Consider the following 14,416-nt stretch of genomic DNA (forward strand, 5'->3'; position numbering starts at 1 on the left):
GGCATTACTCCTCCAATATAATCACATCAGCACTGCTTTAAAGAAGGGGTGCTTTCATGTACACTGAAAATTGGCAACAGAAGTAACTGGATAAACCCTCAGGTTTATGAAGTTTTGTAGTCACTCACCATATCGACAGCTACCCGGAGACCTTCTCCTTCACCATCATCCCCGTCCCCACCCTGGCCTTTCCCTGAGCACAGGGAAGGGGGAGATACTGTTGCACAGGTAGCTGACCTTCTTGCTGTGCACATGAGTAAAATCTCCTCCTTCCTTCATCAATCAGGTAGAGATCTCGGGAAAATTCTACAAATGTGGCAAGCGTTCCCATCTCTCTGCCCAAACGCTGGGAAGCAGGATGCCGCCTTCAAAATAACCCAACTTTCTGTCTGAGGACACCTGGGCATAAAGGTGCCTAGACCTAGACAACAGGAACCAGAGGGTTGTCTCTGAAATCCTGCTCCTCCTCAGAGCCCAGGTGCCTGACTCAGGGTGGTATGTCTGGCACTAAAAGGAGCCTACCTCTGAGGGGAAGCTGCAGTCATGTCCACCTTTTGCATAAGCTTAGTGGTTAGAGCACTCTCTCAGGAAGTTGGAAACCTGAACTTGAGGTCCCCCTCAGACTGGAAAGATTGCACCCTCCATTTCCTACTTCCCACAACAGTGAGCTAAGCCCTGACCACCAAGCTGTAGGCAAGGCTGGGATGGGAGGTTGGCGACACCCTCTACATCTCCCGAATGTGGCCAATGCGCAGAAAAGAATTCGTGAATGACAGGATGGGAAGGGGTCACAGTGTAGAGAGCACTCATCAGAAGCCCAGTGTTGAGCACACGTCTTGCAGAATGGAGAGACAAAGGTTTTTGCCTGTTCCAAGGAGTGGTCGAGTATTATACACTGGAGATTCCCTGGATAACGTGGAGGGAAAATAACTTGCGGAGCCTCCCTCCACCCTCGAACTTTTCTGGAGAGCTCCAGCCCAGCCCAGGTGGTATGCAGGGTTTGGGGCTGGACCGCGTGGCTCCGGGGCCGGGGTGGGGAGCGGGCTGGGGCTGCAGGCAGCTCATCCAGGAGGCAGGGTGGAGCTGGCTCCCCACATCTGTGCGCACTCCCAGAGGGGTATGGGGGACACATACTCCCAGATTTGTGTGCAGGGTGGGGGCAGGTGAGATTCAATGATTCGGACATAGACACAGCTTTATATATTTTTTCTACATACCTCAAGGTACCAGGTGGCTCGTGAACATCGGGATGGTGGGGCTGACGGAGCATCCCATGGGAGCGCAAGGGGGTCCCCAGCACGCTCAGCGGTGCACCCGGAAGTGGACAAGAAGCACTTTCGGTTCACTTCCAGGTCTGCTGCGGAGCGTGCAAGTGACCCCCCTACCCCCTGGCTTGACAACTAGTGCCTCCTGGGTTGGGGGGGCACCCGGGGTCTACTTGCAGCTGCTCACCGAACTGGGAGATGCGGGGGAGAGGGGTCCCCCACGTGCTTGGCGGCGGACCCGGAAATACTTCTGGTCCACTTCCAGGTCCGCCGCTGAGCACGCGGGCCACCCTCCCCCACGCTCCTGTGGGACGCCCCATCTGCCCCACCATCTCGGCGTTCACAAGCCGTGCCTGGTACCTCGAGCTATGTAGAAAAAACATTTAAAGCTGTGTCTATGGCTGAATCGCTGATTCTCCAAATCAGCACTGAATCTGCAGATTTGGATTCAGCCAAATCAAATCGGGACAGTGATCCAAATCAACAAATTGAATCAGTGTCCCCTGAATCAAGCCGAATGCAAGTCCAAATCAAATACGGCCTGCTTCGTACACCCCTAAGAGCTAACCTCTGGGATGAAATCCTCAGGGCTCCTTTAAAACAAATCACCTAATTTTCCCAAGGGGTCTTTGTCCCCTCAGTGATCCAAGACCAGAAACAACCCTCTGCTTGGTGCTACCAGTCCATTCCTTTTCTTTGCACCCTCGCCTTTTGGGTCCTGAACCCCCCCAATTTCTTCTCTCTGGCTCCCGTACCTTCTGGCTTAACTCTGGGAGGGGACTTTCCCTCTTCAAGGGGACGGAGCGCACCCAAAGCAAGCGGCTCTTCTTTGCTTTAAAGAGAAAGCAGTGTGTACTGGTCAGCTGCAATACACCGGGTGAACCCTTGGGCCCCAAACACCTGGCTACCTTGCAGGCAGTCTCTTTCAGGGAACATCCCTGCTGGCTTCTCACTTGTGCTCTCAGCTTCCTCCCCTGCTGCCTTTCTCTCTCAGTCTCCGTTTGCCTCTAGCATCTCCCTTTTCAAAAGGGTCTTTTTTCACTGCCCTGCCCTTCTCTCAGGTGCCTCCCAGGCACAAGAAACAGCGAGGAGCAGGGATCCTAGTTTTCTCTGATTTTAAAAACATCCCCAATTTTCAGTTTAAAAAAAGGAACTCCAAATCCACATTTTTCCACCATTTAAATGAAACACCACAAATATAGAGATGTGTACACAGTGGTGTTGCATTTTAATCATGGAAAAATGTAGATTTGGAGTTACTTTTTTTTAACTGAAATTTGGGATTTTTTTAAATCCGAGAAAATCAGGATCCCTGGTGGAAACTCTTACGTGCAGTTAGGTGGTGGCTGAAGTCCACTTGATGTGGCAGCATTGGCAAATGAGCTCCTTGTTGCTTGTGGGCCCGTTACCTACCGAACACCTAGGCGTATCTCTACAGCGCTGGTTCGAAACACAATTAATCCCCTTTTTCCCTGTGCACAAGCTACTTGGGGAAACTTGCATTTTGCCAGCTACAATTGAGCACCAGTTCACCATTTCCCATCCCCCCCGCCACCTATTTGTCTCACACTTATTGTCCCCCATCCCTTCTGATCCTCGCTGCCACATATTCGCATATTCACAGACCTGCAGTTTGCATATTGACTTCTTTTCCACCATGGAGAACACAAAGCGCCAGTGGATTGTCCCTATGCCTGAAGAAGGGTGTTTGTGCCCGAAAGCTTGCAAAGAACAGTTTTTCCAACTATTTAGTTGGTCTAATCAAAGATCAAGCAGCGTCCTTCCATTCGCACCGCAGCTCAGACTTACCACAGGAAACACCAGCAGCTGGTCTGCGCCTCCATGCAAGCCCCAGATAAGTACCTGGGGTTTACCCTTTCCCAGGGGGAGTCCATACTCACTGAGAGAGGGTTGGTACTCCTCAACCCCGTCGCCCGCAGGGTCGTTTTGCCGACCCCTCTGCAGAGCGCTCCTCGATGGCATCATCATCACCGTTCTCCCCTGCGTGTCCCGGGCAGCAAAGTTGTTGGGCTCCTGCGCTGCATTCCCGTCACACTGCCGCGTGGACCAGGCAAGCCTCCCTGGCTTGTGAGGGACAGCTTCCCCTCCATTTTGTGCGATACTGAGAGGCAGCGTCCCCTCCGTTTTGTGAGGCCGCAGAGCAGGCAGCTGCCCCTCCGTCTGGGAAGCCTTCACAACCCCTGTTACTGAACAGGACAACTCTTGGGCTAATTACCTGAGAAGAAGCCAAATCCAGAATATCTTCATTTTAATTATACAAGGACTCTTTAATTAGGTGTCATTAGTCAGTTATATGTATACCGAAGGCCACTTTAAATCTTTTAGCAGTTAGTAGATTGTTGTTTCCTGAAGGCTGAGGTGCTCAAGAGGTTGGCTATATAGTAACATTGTTTTTACCTCCAGACATTTCAGCACAGGCATTCAGGGAAGTATATGACTTGACATGACATTATTACCACTTCCTTTACTGCTTTGGTTAGTGGATTTTCGTATCTTAGTGAAATTAGTAATATTAACACATGGTCGATGGTGCAATAACAATCTGTTGTAACTGTTTAGTGTGTGGAGCGGTGAGTGTGGTCGTGTTAGTTGAAGCCATCAGGGACCTGGATGTGACCAAGCAGTGAGATATTGCTCTGGGGGTTTCTTGGTTACGTCTTGTCTTATGTCTTGTCCCTCTCTGCCCCAGGAGCTTGGCAACTTCATTCAATGTACAATGGGGATAACTAATGACAATGACTGTCATGTCATGCAATGGGAGAGCATTGAATGAGCCCACCGAAGGGACGAAAGTGCTCAGACCATTACCATCTCTGGACAGTCAGATTGCTTTTCTTACTAGAAATGCTTTGAAAAGCTGTATCCCACTCTTCGCGCAATTCTTGAAGCAGAGGTACAGCTATATTCATTCACAAACTAATAGCTGTCACATTCATTAACAAATGGGGCGACTCTGAGGGGAGGTAAGAGTAGTGGAGATGCTACCTTTTTGTCATACAGTACCAATATGTCAGCAACAAAGTCCAATCTTTTGGGTGGTGATTGGAACTGCGTATTGGATACGGTGCTTGAAAACTCAGTTACTGTTAACAGAGTCTATCAGAAAACTGAAAACAAGCCCTCTTATTTATTAAAAAGACCTAGGATTGGTAGATATCTGGAGGCTTCACCAACCCAGAGGTGAGAGGCTAGACCTGTTTCTCACCAGTTCACTTTTCGTACTTCAGGATTGATTATTTTCTCATACCCAGTCTCTGGTTCCTGCTTGTTTAGGTGCAGAAACACAACACATCTTAATTTCTGACCCAGCTCCCATTATAATAGCAATGGATTTAAATCATCGTATTAAGAACAAGGGAAGCTGGAAGCTTCATACTTCATTGCTTAAAGATACTAAATTCTGTGAGCAATGGAGAAATCGATCGCATAGTTTACTGAAGACAACAGGCATTACATGTCATCTGCTGTGACTGGTTAGGGAACCTTGAAAAGCTACTTTTTAGGGGGAAATAGATAAAGTGTGCTAATGAAAGGGCAAAAGACAGGTCTCAAATGTTATTTGCAGCAGAGCAAGATATTTCACATCATGAAAGAGCACATAAACTAGTTCCACAAAATGAAAATATATTTAGATCCCTCACAAAAGCAAAACAGAACTCCAACTAGCTGAAAACCTCAAAACAGTCACACTTAAGTTTTTATTGCAAAAGTATTTCTTTAAATACAGGATTTTTAGTAATCCTTTGACCAAGTACTACTGCTAAATGATTTCTTCAGTCAGCTTCTAAAGGTTGTTTTCTTTCTTCAGCCAATTCCTTTTTCTCTTGCTTGCCTGTTTCGCATTCTGTCATATTCATGTTCACTAGAAGGACTTCTAAGTCTTCCAGACTTCTTAAATTTTCTTTCCTGAAATCTTCTTATTCCATCATTTTAAAATTTTCTATTATAATGCCCTGCTTATTCTGCCTGTCATTAACCATTGTGACTGACTGCCAAGAATCGATAGTCTACTGCAATCTATTACTGGCGGGGACGGTGCATGGGGCACTGGAATACCACCAAGGCCGAGCTTCCCTGAGCACGGCCAGGCTTCCGGCGCCCCGTGCACCATTGGATCCAGTGGGTGCTGCTTGTGAGCTGGGGCTGCACCAGTGCGTCTAGCTCTCAGCCGGGTGGCTGCAGGGGAATCGCTGCCGCCGAGGGAAGCACCTGGGCCCCCGCAGCGCATGTGTTACTTGCTTTGGTGTGGTTTCTTTGGTGTATTTCTGTGATGACATGAAAGGAATCTAGAGTTTTACTTCTGTTTAAATATTGCAGTAAGATCCCCAAGGGTGTAAATTAAAATAATAATAATTCAAAACTAGATGAAACCAACAAAACATTTGTGATTACATTTTTATTGCAAAATTATTACTTTAAATACAGGATTTTAGGATAGTGATTGACCGAATACTTTAACAGAATCAAAAATTCTCACCCTTCAAATGGCTACATAAAGCTGTCCATGTGTAAACACAGGCTTAGGAATACAAGCACATATTTTGTCAAAAGTTTGACCTTGTGACTTGGTTACAGTCATAGAATAAGAGGGCCCTTGTATACGTGACTAACAGCTCTTGTATATGTGAGGAAATAGCCCATTTAAGTGGCTTCGTTGCCCATTTTTAACCATTTAAATGAGTAACCATGTACAGGTTCGGTGGCATGTTAAGATTTAATTGAGTTTTTACATAGCAAAGTAAAACACATCCCGTGTGTATTAGTTTTCTTCATAACATATTACAGCACTATTCCTCACATGTACAAGGGGCCTATCTGGAGGAGGCGATGGGGATGGTACATGGGGTGCTGGAGGAAGCTTGGGCTTGGTGGGTATTCACTGCCCCGTACCCCATCCCTGACACCTTCTCTGGCTGCCATCACACCCAGCTGCCATCCCACTACCATCCCGGGGCAGCCAGTCCATTCCCGGGTGGTTCCAGGTGGTGGGAAGGTGGCAGGGATGGTGCGCGGGGTGCTGGAAGCCCACCAAGCCTGAGTTTCCCTGAAAACACCCAGGCTTCCAGCGCCGCATGCACTGTTGGTTCTGGCAGATACTGCCTGAGAGCTGGGGCTGCACCCGAGCAGCTAGCACCCTGCCCAGCCGGCCCAGTGGGGGTCTGCCACCGCTGCGGGAAGTACAAGGCCCTCCTACAGCTCAGGGGCTGTAAGACCCAGTGGCAACTCATGCAGGCAGGCTCTGCCAAGTAAAAAACCCCACAAAAACAGTGAGGGGCCTGATCTTCATTTTTTTTCCTCCCGGTACCTGCCTGCATCTCCCGTGGCTGAGGAGTGAGCTGCCAGTGGTTCATGCAGCCCCTGAGCTGCAGGGAACTCCAGTGCTTCCCGCTGTGGTGGCGGCACTGCATGGGCAGCACCCACCCGCTGACACCCAGCCCGGCAGTCCTGTGGGGCACCATCACCATGCAGGGAAGCACTGGAGGCCCCCAGCAGCTCAGATCCCACTGGCAGCTCTCCCTCTGGCTGCAGGAGAGGCAGGCAGGTTCTGGAGGGGAAAAAAGGGGAACGGGCCCCTCACTGCTTTATTTCCCCACCTCTCAACCCTGCCCCCTCACCCCCGTGCCCTCGTCGGACCCTACCCACTCCACAGCAGAGCGCCCCAGTGCTTCGTTCTACCTCTAAGTTGTCTACATATCTGTCTGAAATGGTCTTATTCTGTCTGCACTTTTGGTTGTTTCAGTTTCAGCATTGCGATTGGCTGCCAAGACAACTAATCAGAGTGCTCCAGACAGACAGAATAAGTCTCTTGTGATGATACATAAACATTTTGACATGGGATTGCATGTCAGGTCAAGAGAGTTAACATGACTATGAGTGGCGTGACAAGGCAGGTAAGTTATTGGCTAGAAGACTTTAGGCAGAGGCATCAAATAGCAGATCTCTGCAATAATTACCTCCAATGATAATACAGTATTAGATTAGAAGCTATATGAATTAGATTTGAATATGTCAAGCAATTGAACTAGAGAAGGAGATCACGTTACAGAAAGTTACGGAGGTGCTGCATTTCTTAGAGAGGGGAAAGCTCTGGCAGTTTTCCATCTGAATTTTAGAAAACTTTCCAAAAAAGTCTGGCAACAATTATTATAAACTATGTACAGTGAAATAGTTGAAAATGGAATTCTGTCTAGAGAAGCAAGAACAGCTTTATCTATTTTTCTACTCAAGAAGTGAAAGAAAGGTTTAACATGTGGAGCCTACCGCCCAATCTCAATATTGAAAGTTGATAACCAGTTTCTCACAACACGATGAGCTCTAAGACGTAGTAAGGTGATTCCATTCTTGGTACATGCTGTTCAGGTAGGTTCTATAAAGGGTACTTTGGCCTCGGATAGTTCACACAACTGCCTGACTCATCAGCAGCTGTTCTCTCACTACACTGGCAAAGGTGCTACGATTGGAGTTGTGGGAGAGCTGTGCCTGGCTGCATCCGATTCTAAGAGACTGGTGAGTGTAATCTTCTCTGCTCCACATGGAGGGTGAGGCAATAGTGCTGAACAACCCAGTCCCAGGTGACCTTCCAACCTATTTGAACCACCTTGGATTGACAGACTGGTTTCATCCTCTGGATGCCATAATTTTCTGCCCTGTTCTTAACTGTCTGCTTCCTTGATGCCATTTTCCATTTTCCTGTTATTTCATTTGGGCCTTCCAGCTGATTGTGATATTTAGTAAAGTACTGCATCGGTATTATTGTGTGTGCTTCCCATTGTTTACCTGCCTTGTCATTATCACCCTTTATACTCTTTATTCTCATGTTCCTCTTAGTCCTAAAGCAATCCCTTTTATGTTTTTGAACCCTTAATCTAATTTCAGTGCGTCTCTCGCAAACACCAGCCAAATTCAGAGGGGTGTCCCAAGCAGGAGTCCCCCGCAACACCAGTGCTGCTGGTCAGTCTGGTTGAACCTTAATCCTCCTGTCCACTGGTAACAAGTGGGCATCCTGGGGCCGGTCAAATCGTTGACCCACCCACTTGTCTCAGGGCTAACCGCCCGCCTCCCTCACCTGCCACAACCTTGATGATACAGGTGAAAGATGAGAACATGGCAGGAAGCTGCCCACTTACTTGCACTGTGTAACAGGAGGCCCTTCCTGCCCACCTATTTCTGGGCTAAGCGCCCGCCTCTCTTTCCTGCCACACCGTGGCAATACAAAAGGATGGTCTTAATTAAGCGGTACGCTGTCCATTTCTTGCCCGAATGCCTGGGGATGTTACCTGCAGCTCCAAATCCTCCCCTATGCTGCAGCTCATGCCTCACAGCTGGCATCCCAGTTCTTAGCATCTTTGGCCCCATCCTGGGCCCCGTAATCCTCCAGTCTGGACCCCAACTGGCTCCTTCCAATCAGGCGGCCTACTCCGCCCTCATTCTGGGCTGTCTACCTCCCTGCACTCTTCCCCCTCTCAGGTGTGCCCCACACCCCGGGACCTTTGGCCACACAGGCCCTGGCCTCCCCTCCAAGGCCAGTCAGAAACCCCAGCCCCTTGGCTCTGGGCGTCCCTCACAGTGGGCCCCTGGCCCTTTTGACCCTTCTGATCCTGGCCCCAGCACTGACCAGTTGAGGGTGCCTCAAGTCAGGATTGTGAGCATCTAGTCCGCTCTCTCACAGGGGTCCGCCGGCTCAGGCCTACTATGGGGTTACCCACCTGGTTGTGGGAGCTGGGGTTATTAAGGCGCCCCGACCCGCCTTTCACCGGGGTGGTAACTGGCCTGGCATTTCCTGGGGGCTCCCACGCCACTAGGAGCCCCACCAGGCCACCCATTCCCGGCAGGGTGCAGTTTTCGGTCGTGCCCAGGACCAAGAGCCTCCTAGCCATCCCCATAAGCTCTTTCCCTTACCGCCTGGTTGTTCCTGCTGCAGCTCAGCGAGGCGATGTTTCTGCCTCGGCTGGCAGCAGCAGACTGCAGCCTTTATATACAAAGTTGTCAAAATGACTGCTGCCATCAGGCACTTGCTGGATGCCTGGTCCAGCCCTTAAAGTGGCAGGCACTAGCAGTGCCCTGCCACACGCTGATACCTAGGGCTTATATACACGGCTCCGACCTCCCCTACACCGTGTCCCATGCCTCGCAGTTGGCATCCGTGGCCTCACACCCAGCCTTCGCTTGCATCAGGATGGATGGGGCTGCTGCGGAGAGGAGGGGATCCTTGAGGCACTCTCCAGATGACTGTGCCTCTGCAGCTCTTTGGGCAGCTGATGGAAGCATTTCAGGATCAGGAGCTTCCTCAGTACCCTGACGGGAATTTCCTTCTCCTGCAAGGGTACACAAACCAGTCAGGGACTCCAGGGCCACCAGGGACAGTCAGGTAATGACATTGGAGCCAGCACAATCCCAAACCAGCCCAAAGCCATGTCTACCAGACGCGTTGTCCCCCACCAAACACACACCGTCTTTTGCTTCCCTACCGAGAAATCACCCTCTCCTTGGCTAGAAGTGAGAGTGTGTGTCCTGCCACTCATTTCCTGAATCCAACCATGCTGCTCACCTCTGCCCCCGTCAGGTGGCCAGCTTGTCCCAGGATGGCGTAGAGCAGAACCACCCCGGCCTGGCTCACGTGCAGTGTGATGTGGTGGATCCCCAGCAGTGCCCTCTGTGCAAACGCTCTCCTCTGGTCTTCGGAGAGGATCTTCCTGAAGGCCTGAAACCCACAGGACACAAGGCATTGTTGCATCCCAGAGCCAGGTTCCCTGTCAAGGAACTGGAATGCGTTGCCCTTTTGATGGGCTGTGGGGAGGATGAGAGCCTGGCTGGAGCCATGGCAGGTCACTCTGCTCGACAGCCTTTCAAATCTCTCAGCGGATGCAAAGTCCAGATAAGGAGAGGAGGACTCAGGTCTTGTTCCCCTCTCCTGCCCTGGCCTTCTCCCTGCCTTTCACACAGGGCTGTCAAGTAGCCTGGGATGGAAGCTCACAGTGCTGCCTACTGAAACCCAAGGGGAGGGTGGTTCTGCTTTTTAACTGTGGAGAGAAGAGCACAGCATGTCTGCGCTTCTGCACAGAATGGGACTTCCTGCAAGGATCTGTTGGAGCAATGGTGGGTGTGTGCTGGCTGCTTGCCAGCCCCAGGTCAGAGCTGCCCAGCTCAGGACCTCCAGTGTCAGTCAGGGAGGGACAGTGGGGTCCTGCAGTAACTTCCCTCCCAGGGGATTGTCCTTGGGCCACATTAGCATGACACCACGCAAGACATACAAACCGTGGACGCGACTAGGACTCGGACATACAACCATGCACCCTTGCTCCTCGTTCTAAGCCTGATGGAGGGTGCTGTGGGCTGAAGGTAGAGCCTTCCTCCTGAAGGCAGGAGGCAGGTATTCCAGGGAAACACAGCCCCATCCCCTGAGCTGGTGTACAGAATGGGCAGAGCATCCTTACCTCTCCCGTTGTGGCCAGATCGATGTAGAGGAGGATTCGGTGTAGGTGGTGCTGGTGCTGGCTGATGGGCCACAGCTCCTGTGCCTCTTGGATGTCTTGCCCTAGGACAGAGAGAGGCTGGTCAGAGCTGCTGTTCTGGCTTCAGAACTGAAAACATGTGAGTGCTCTGAACTGCAGACCCTGGGATTGGTGCCATGGTACAGATGATGTCTAAGAGGGGAATCTCCTGATCTCACTGAAGCCAGGCTGTAGCCCAAGGGTTATGTAACACCCTACAGTCCCTCCCCTGAGTTCAAGGCTGCTGCTCCTGCCCTCCCTGAGGCCACTTTGCCCTCATGTCTCCGTGAACTCTCCCCCTATGTCAACTTCCCAGCTTGCAGACCCTGGACAGGCTGATTTTCTTAGGTGATTCCCACAGCTGGACTCAAGGTTTCCATACCCTTCTGATGCATCAAGATCTTGTAGAGGTGGGAGAGGCCCTCCTTGGCCTGGCGGCTGATCTCCTCCACTGGGTCGCTGATGCACAGACCCAGCAGGGCCACCAGGTCACCCACCAGGGGCACCTTGGGCGAGTCCTAAGGAAAGGCAGAGGACAGGGGAGTCCATCTATGTCTGACTGGCAATCACCTCAGGCTCTCTGGGCCGTGTGCATCTCCTGAAGTCTGAGAACGAAATCCCTCTGCCTGCCATACAGCAGGAACCCAAGTGTCTAGGAGCGGGCCCCCCTGAGGACTCCCTGCATTTGTTGCTCCAGGAGGAGCAGCACGACTCCTGAGACAGGCATGAATCTGCCTGGAGCACTCTATGGCAGCTGCTGTCCTCTCCTGAGACAGGGGCTCTTAGCCAGGAGCACAAGCCCTTGAATCAAACACAGCCACTTCCCAGCCCTCACTCTGCCATGCAGGGATCCTCTCTCCTATCCCGCACTTACCACTGCCACTGCTATCCCACAGGCTTTTTCACCAGCCCTGCCTCTGCCTAAAGTCAGGACCTGACACAAGGCTCGTTTACCTCAAACTGTGGGAGGAGGGAGACTGCAAAGCAGAGCAGGCTGGTGGTGATCTTCATGGCCGTGGCTCTGTCCCTCTCATCTTCCAGCTGGAGCCACAAGGTCAAGTGCTGTGGGTGGAAGAAGTTCATGGCAGTGGACACGTGCTCCTGTTGTACCAATGATCCTCACCCCTGCCCGCTCCTGAGTGCTGCCCCTTTAAGCCCAGGGTAAAACATCAGCCTCAGGGGGCCAAACTCTGTAAGAAGGGATTGTTGCACCCAGCACGGCCCTGCCCCCAAACCCCCTTTCCCAGCCCCGACCCCTCCCTCTGCATCTCAGGGCTGGTTCTTGTCTCTTAAAGCTGGGACCAGATTCTGTCTCAGGGCTGCTCCTCTCCTCCCTGAACATAGACAGCATGACAGGAAGGAGACAAAATCCTGTATACCTGCCAAGTTTCAAACCCAATATCTAAAGTGGCATCTACCACTCGCTGGATAATGCCTGAGGGATAGGCATGCTGAACTTGCACCAGACTGCTATCCCAAGGAAGGAGCCAGGGATTCTTCTCTGAGGACCAGCTCCTGCAGTGCACAGGTCATTGAAGCTGCCCCCGCCCAAAACCCAGCCTCTCCCCATGGTGCTCACCTCTCCGATGAACTGCAGCCTGGCCAGGCTGGGGGCAGTTGCCAGCAGACACCTCAGCGTGGCCTCCAGGTACTCCACGCTGATCCGCTGCATGCCCTGGAAGAGGACAGAGAGCCAAGAGGGTCAGTGCTGGAAAGCCCTGTGCCATGTCTGCCAGGGGATGGCTGGTGGGACTGTGCGGTGAGAGAAAGAGGTACCTGGATGTGCTGGCTGTTGTGCCCTGTGGCCATCAGGAAGGTCTTGTGGAGGGCGGTGTAGAGGAGGCGCGATTCCAGGGCTGGCTCCAGGGCTGGCTTCAGTTTGCTGTCAGGAAAGAGGAGCCTGTCTGGATGGAGCTCTGTAGGCTTGGGAGTGGCTCTGATGTGGGCAGGTCTCGACAGGGAAATAGGCACCCAGAGGCGATACTATGAATTGAAACCTCAAGGAAGGCTGAAGTGTGCCACCATTTACCCAGGGTTGGCCCACTGACCCCTCTTTTGCCCTTCCCACCGATCCTTGACCCTCCTACAGCATCCGCACGGCCGCCCCTTTGCTGAAGGCCCTTGTGTCATCGCTACAGGGAAACTCAGTACCCAGCCTGGGGAAAGGACACATTCCCACCCCATCAGCAAAGCAGAGGAACTAGTTTAGGTGGGGTTGGGCCAAGGAGGATACTGAGCAGTGCTGCAGTTAGTGAAGTTAGACAAATGACCAAGTACCTGAGGATGCAAACAACAGCCATGCTGTAAGGAAGGATGGTGCTGGGCTCTTCACAGTGGGACAGCTTGTCAATCAGCACCTGAGACACACATGGGGGAGCGTGAGAAGGAGACCTCACAGTGCTCCTGGGGCACCTGGATGCCACCGCCAACCTGGGCCCCCCCTACTAGTTCTCTCCTCTGCCCTCACTGAACACGGCTCTCCTCTTCCCTCCGACATGCTCATGAACACCCTGTTGGTCACCCGGTTTCCCCACCCGCTCCCACATCTGTCCTCCAGCCCTCTCATTCCCCTACCACCCTGTACCCATTCACCCCACAATGTCCCGCTTCTCTACCCCCTATCCACACACCTAGCAACACCTGCCCTCTCCTCTTCACTCCAGCCCCCATTCACACATCCTCTCCTGGCTGCTTAACTTCTGACCCAAAGCAGCCAGTGCTCTTTTGAACTCACCACAATCCTCTCCACAAGTGCCGCTTTGCAGCAGGGCGGCTCCAGGCTGTCCTCGCCCCTCTCCATTGTAGCCAGGCACAGCGTGGGGATGGCACGGAGGAAAGTGAGCCCCTCATTCACAGTCTGCATACACCATAAGTTACAATGGGAAAAGGCCGGCTCATAGCCAGCGACCTGCCTGCCCTCCCAAGGGGAGCGTGGGGCTCAGATCTGGTGGTATCCCCCGTTCTCAATCCACATCTCCTCCTGGGCAAATGGGGTCTGGCACAGGGGTGGGGTCTCTGTGGGGAGGGGTCCCCAGGTTGTTTGGGACAAAAGCACCCCCGACGAGGGTCCCAGCCCACGTGGGCTGCACGTGCCCATCAAAGGCTGTGGCTCACTCGGTTCCTCCTCCCCAGAGGGCCACATGGTGGGAGAGTGGACGGGCTGGTGCTGGTGCTGGTCCAGCTCTGGGATGTTCCTACCTGGTCCGTGCTCTGGAGGTGCCGTAGGATGACTGAGAGGGCGGCTTCCTCCAGGTAGGTGAAGTCCTCCCTCTGCTCTTCCTCTGCCTTGTAGAAGGGCAGGACTGTATCTGCAGGGAGAGGGAGAGACTGTGATGCCTGCTGCTGCTGAGGGGAAACAGAGGGGCAATGCAGAGGAGAGGTGTGTCCACGTTCCTGCAGCCCAGGAAATGGCCCCGTGGCTGCCCAAGTGCTGTATGGCCCCTCTCCATGCACTGCCTCAGGCCCCGCCTGTCCCAGCACCCCAGGGAGGTGCCTGCCCCTCTGGGAGATTTGGGGACCCTCACGTACAAGGCTCCCTCTTCCCGCTCCCCACCCAGGACCATGTCTGTGGCCCACACTGGGGGTGCGAGGCCTCCTGTCACTCAGGCTGTTGCTCTCCCTGGGATCCCCCGGCCCCAT

At 52.5% G+C, this 14,416-nt stretch overlaps 1 protein-coding gene across 1 annotated transcript; it reads right to left on the reverse strand.

Annotated features, from left to right (window-relative positions):
- Positions 1–5,667: 5,667 nt before the first annotated feature.
- Positions 5,668–13,102, reverse strand: LOC132244746 (uncharacterized). The gene is made up of 8 exons (XM_059717155.1): positions 13,055–13,102; positions 12,554–12,659; positions 12,357–12,452; positions 11,732–11,839; positions 11,160–11,295; positions 10,721–10,821; positions 9,835–9,987; positions 5,668–9,601 (listed from the first exon to the last, which is right to left on the reverse strand). Exons 1-8 carry the CDS (start codon positions 13,075–13,077, stop codon positions 9,458–9,460), a joined length of 867 nt encoding a protein of 288 aa, XP_059573138.1. The 5' UTR covers positions 13,078–13,102; the 3' UTR covers positions 5,668–9,457.
- Between the last annotated feature and the right edge of the window lie 1,314 nt (positions 13,103–14,416).

This window comes from Alligator mississippiensis, chromosome 14 (assembly GCF_030867095.1).
Source record: "Alligator mississippiensis isolate rAllMis1 chromosome 14, rAllMis1, whole genome shotgun sequence".
NCBI classification, from domain to species: Eukaryota; Metazoa; Chordata; order Crocodylia; family Alligatoridae; genus Alligator; species Alligator mississippiensis.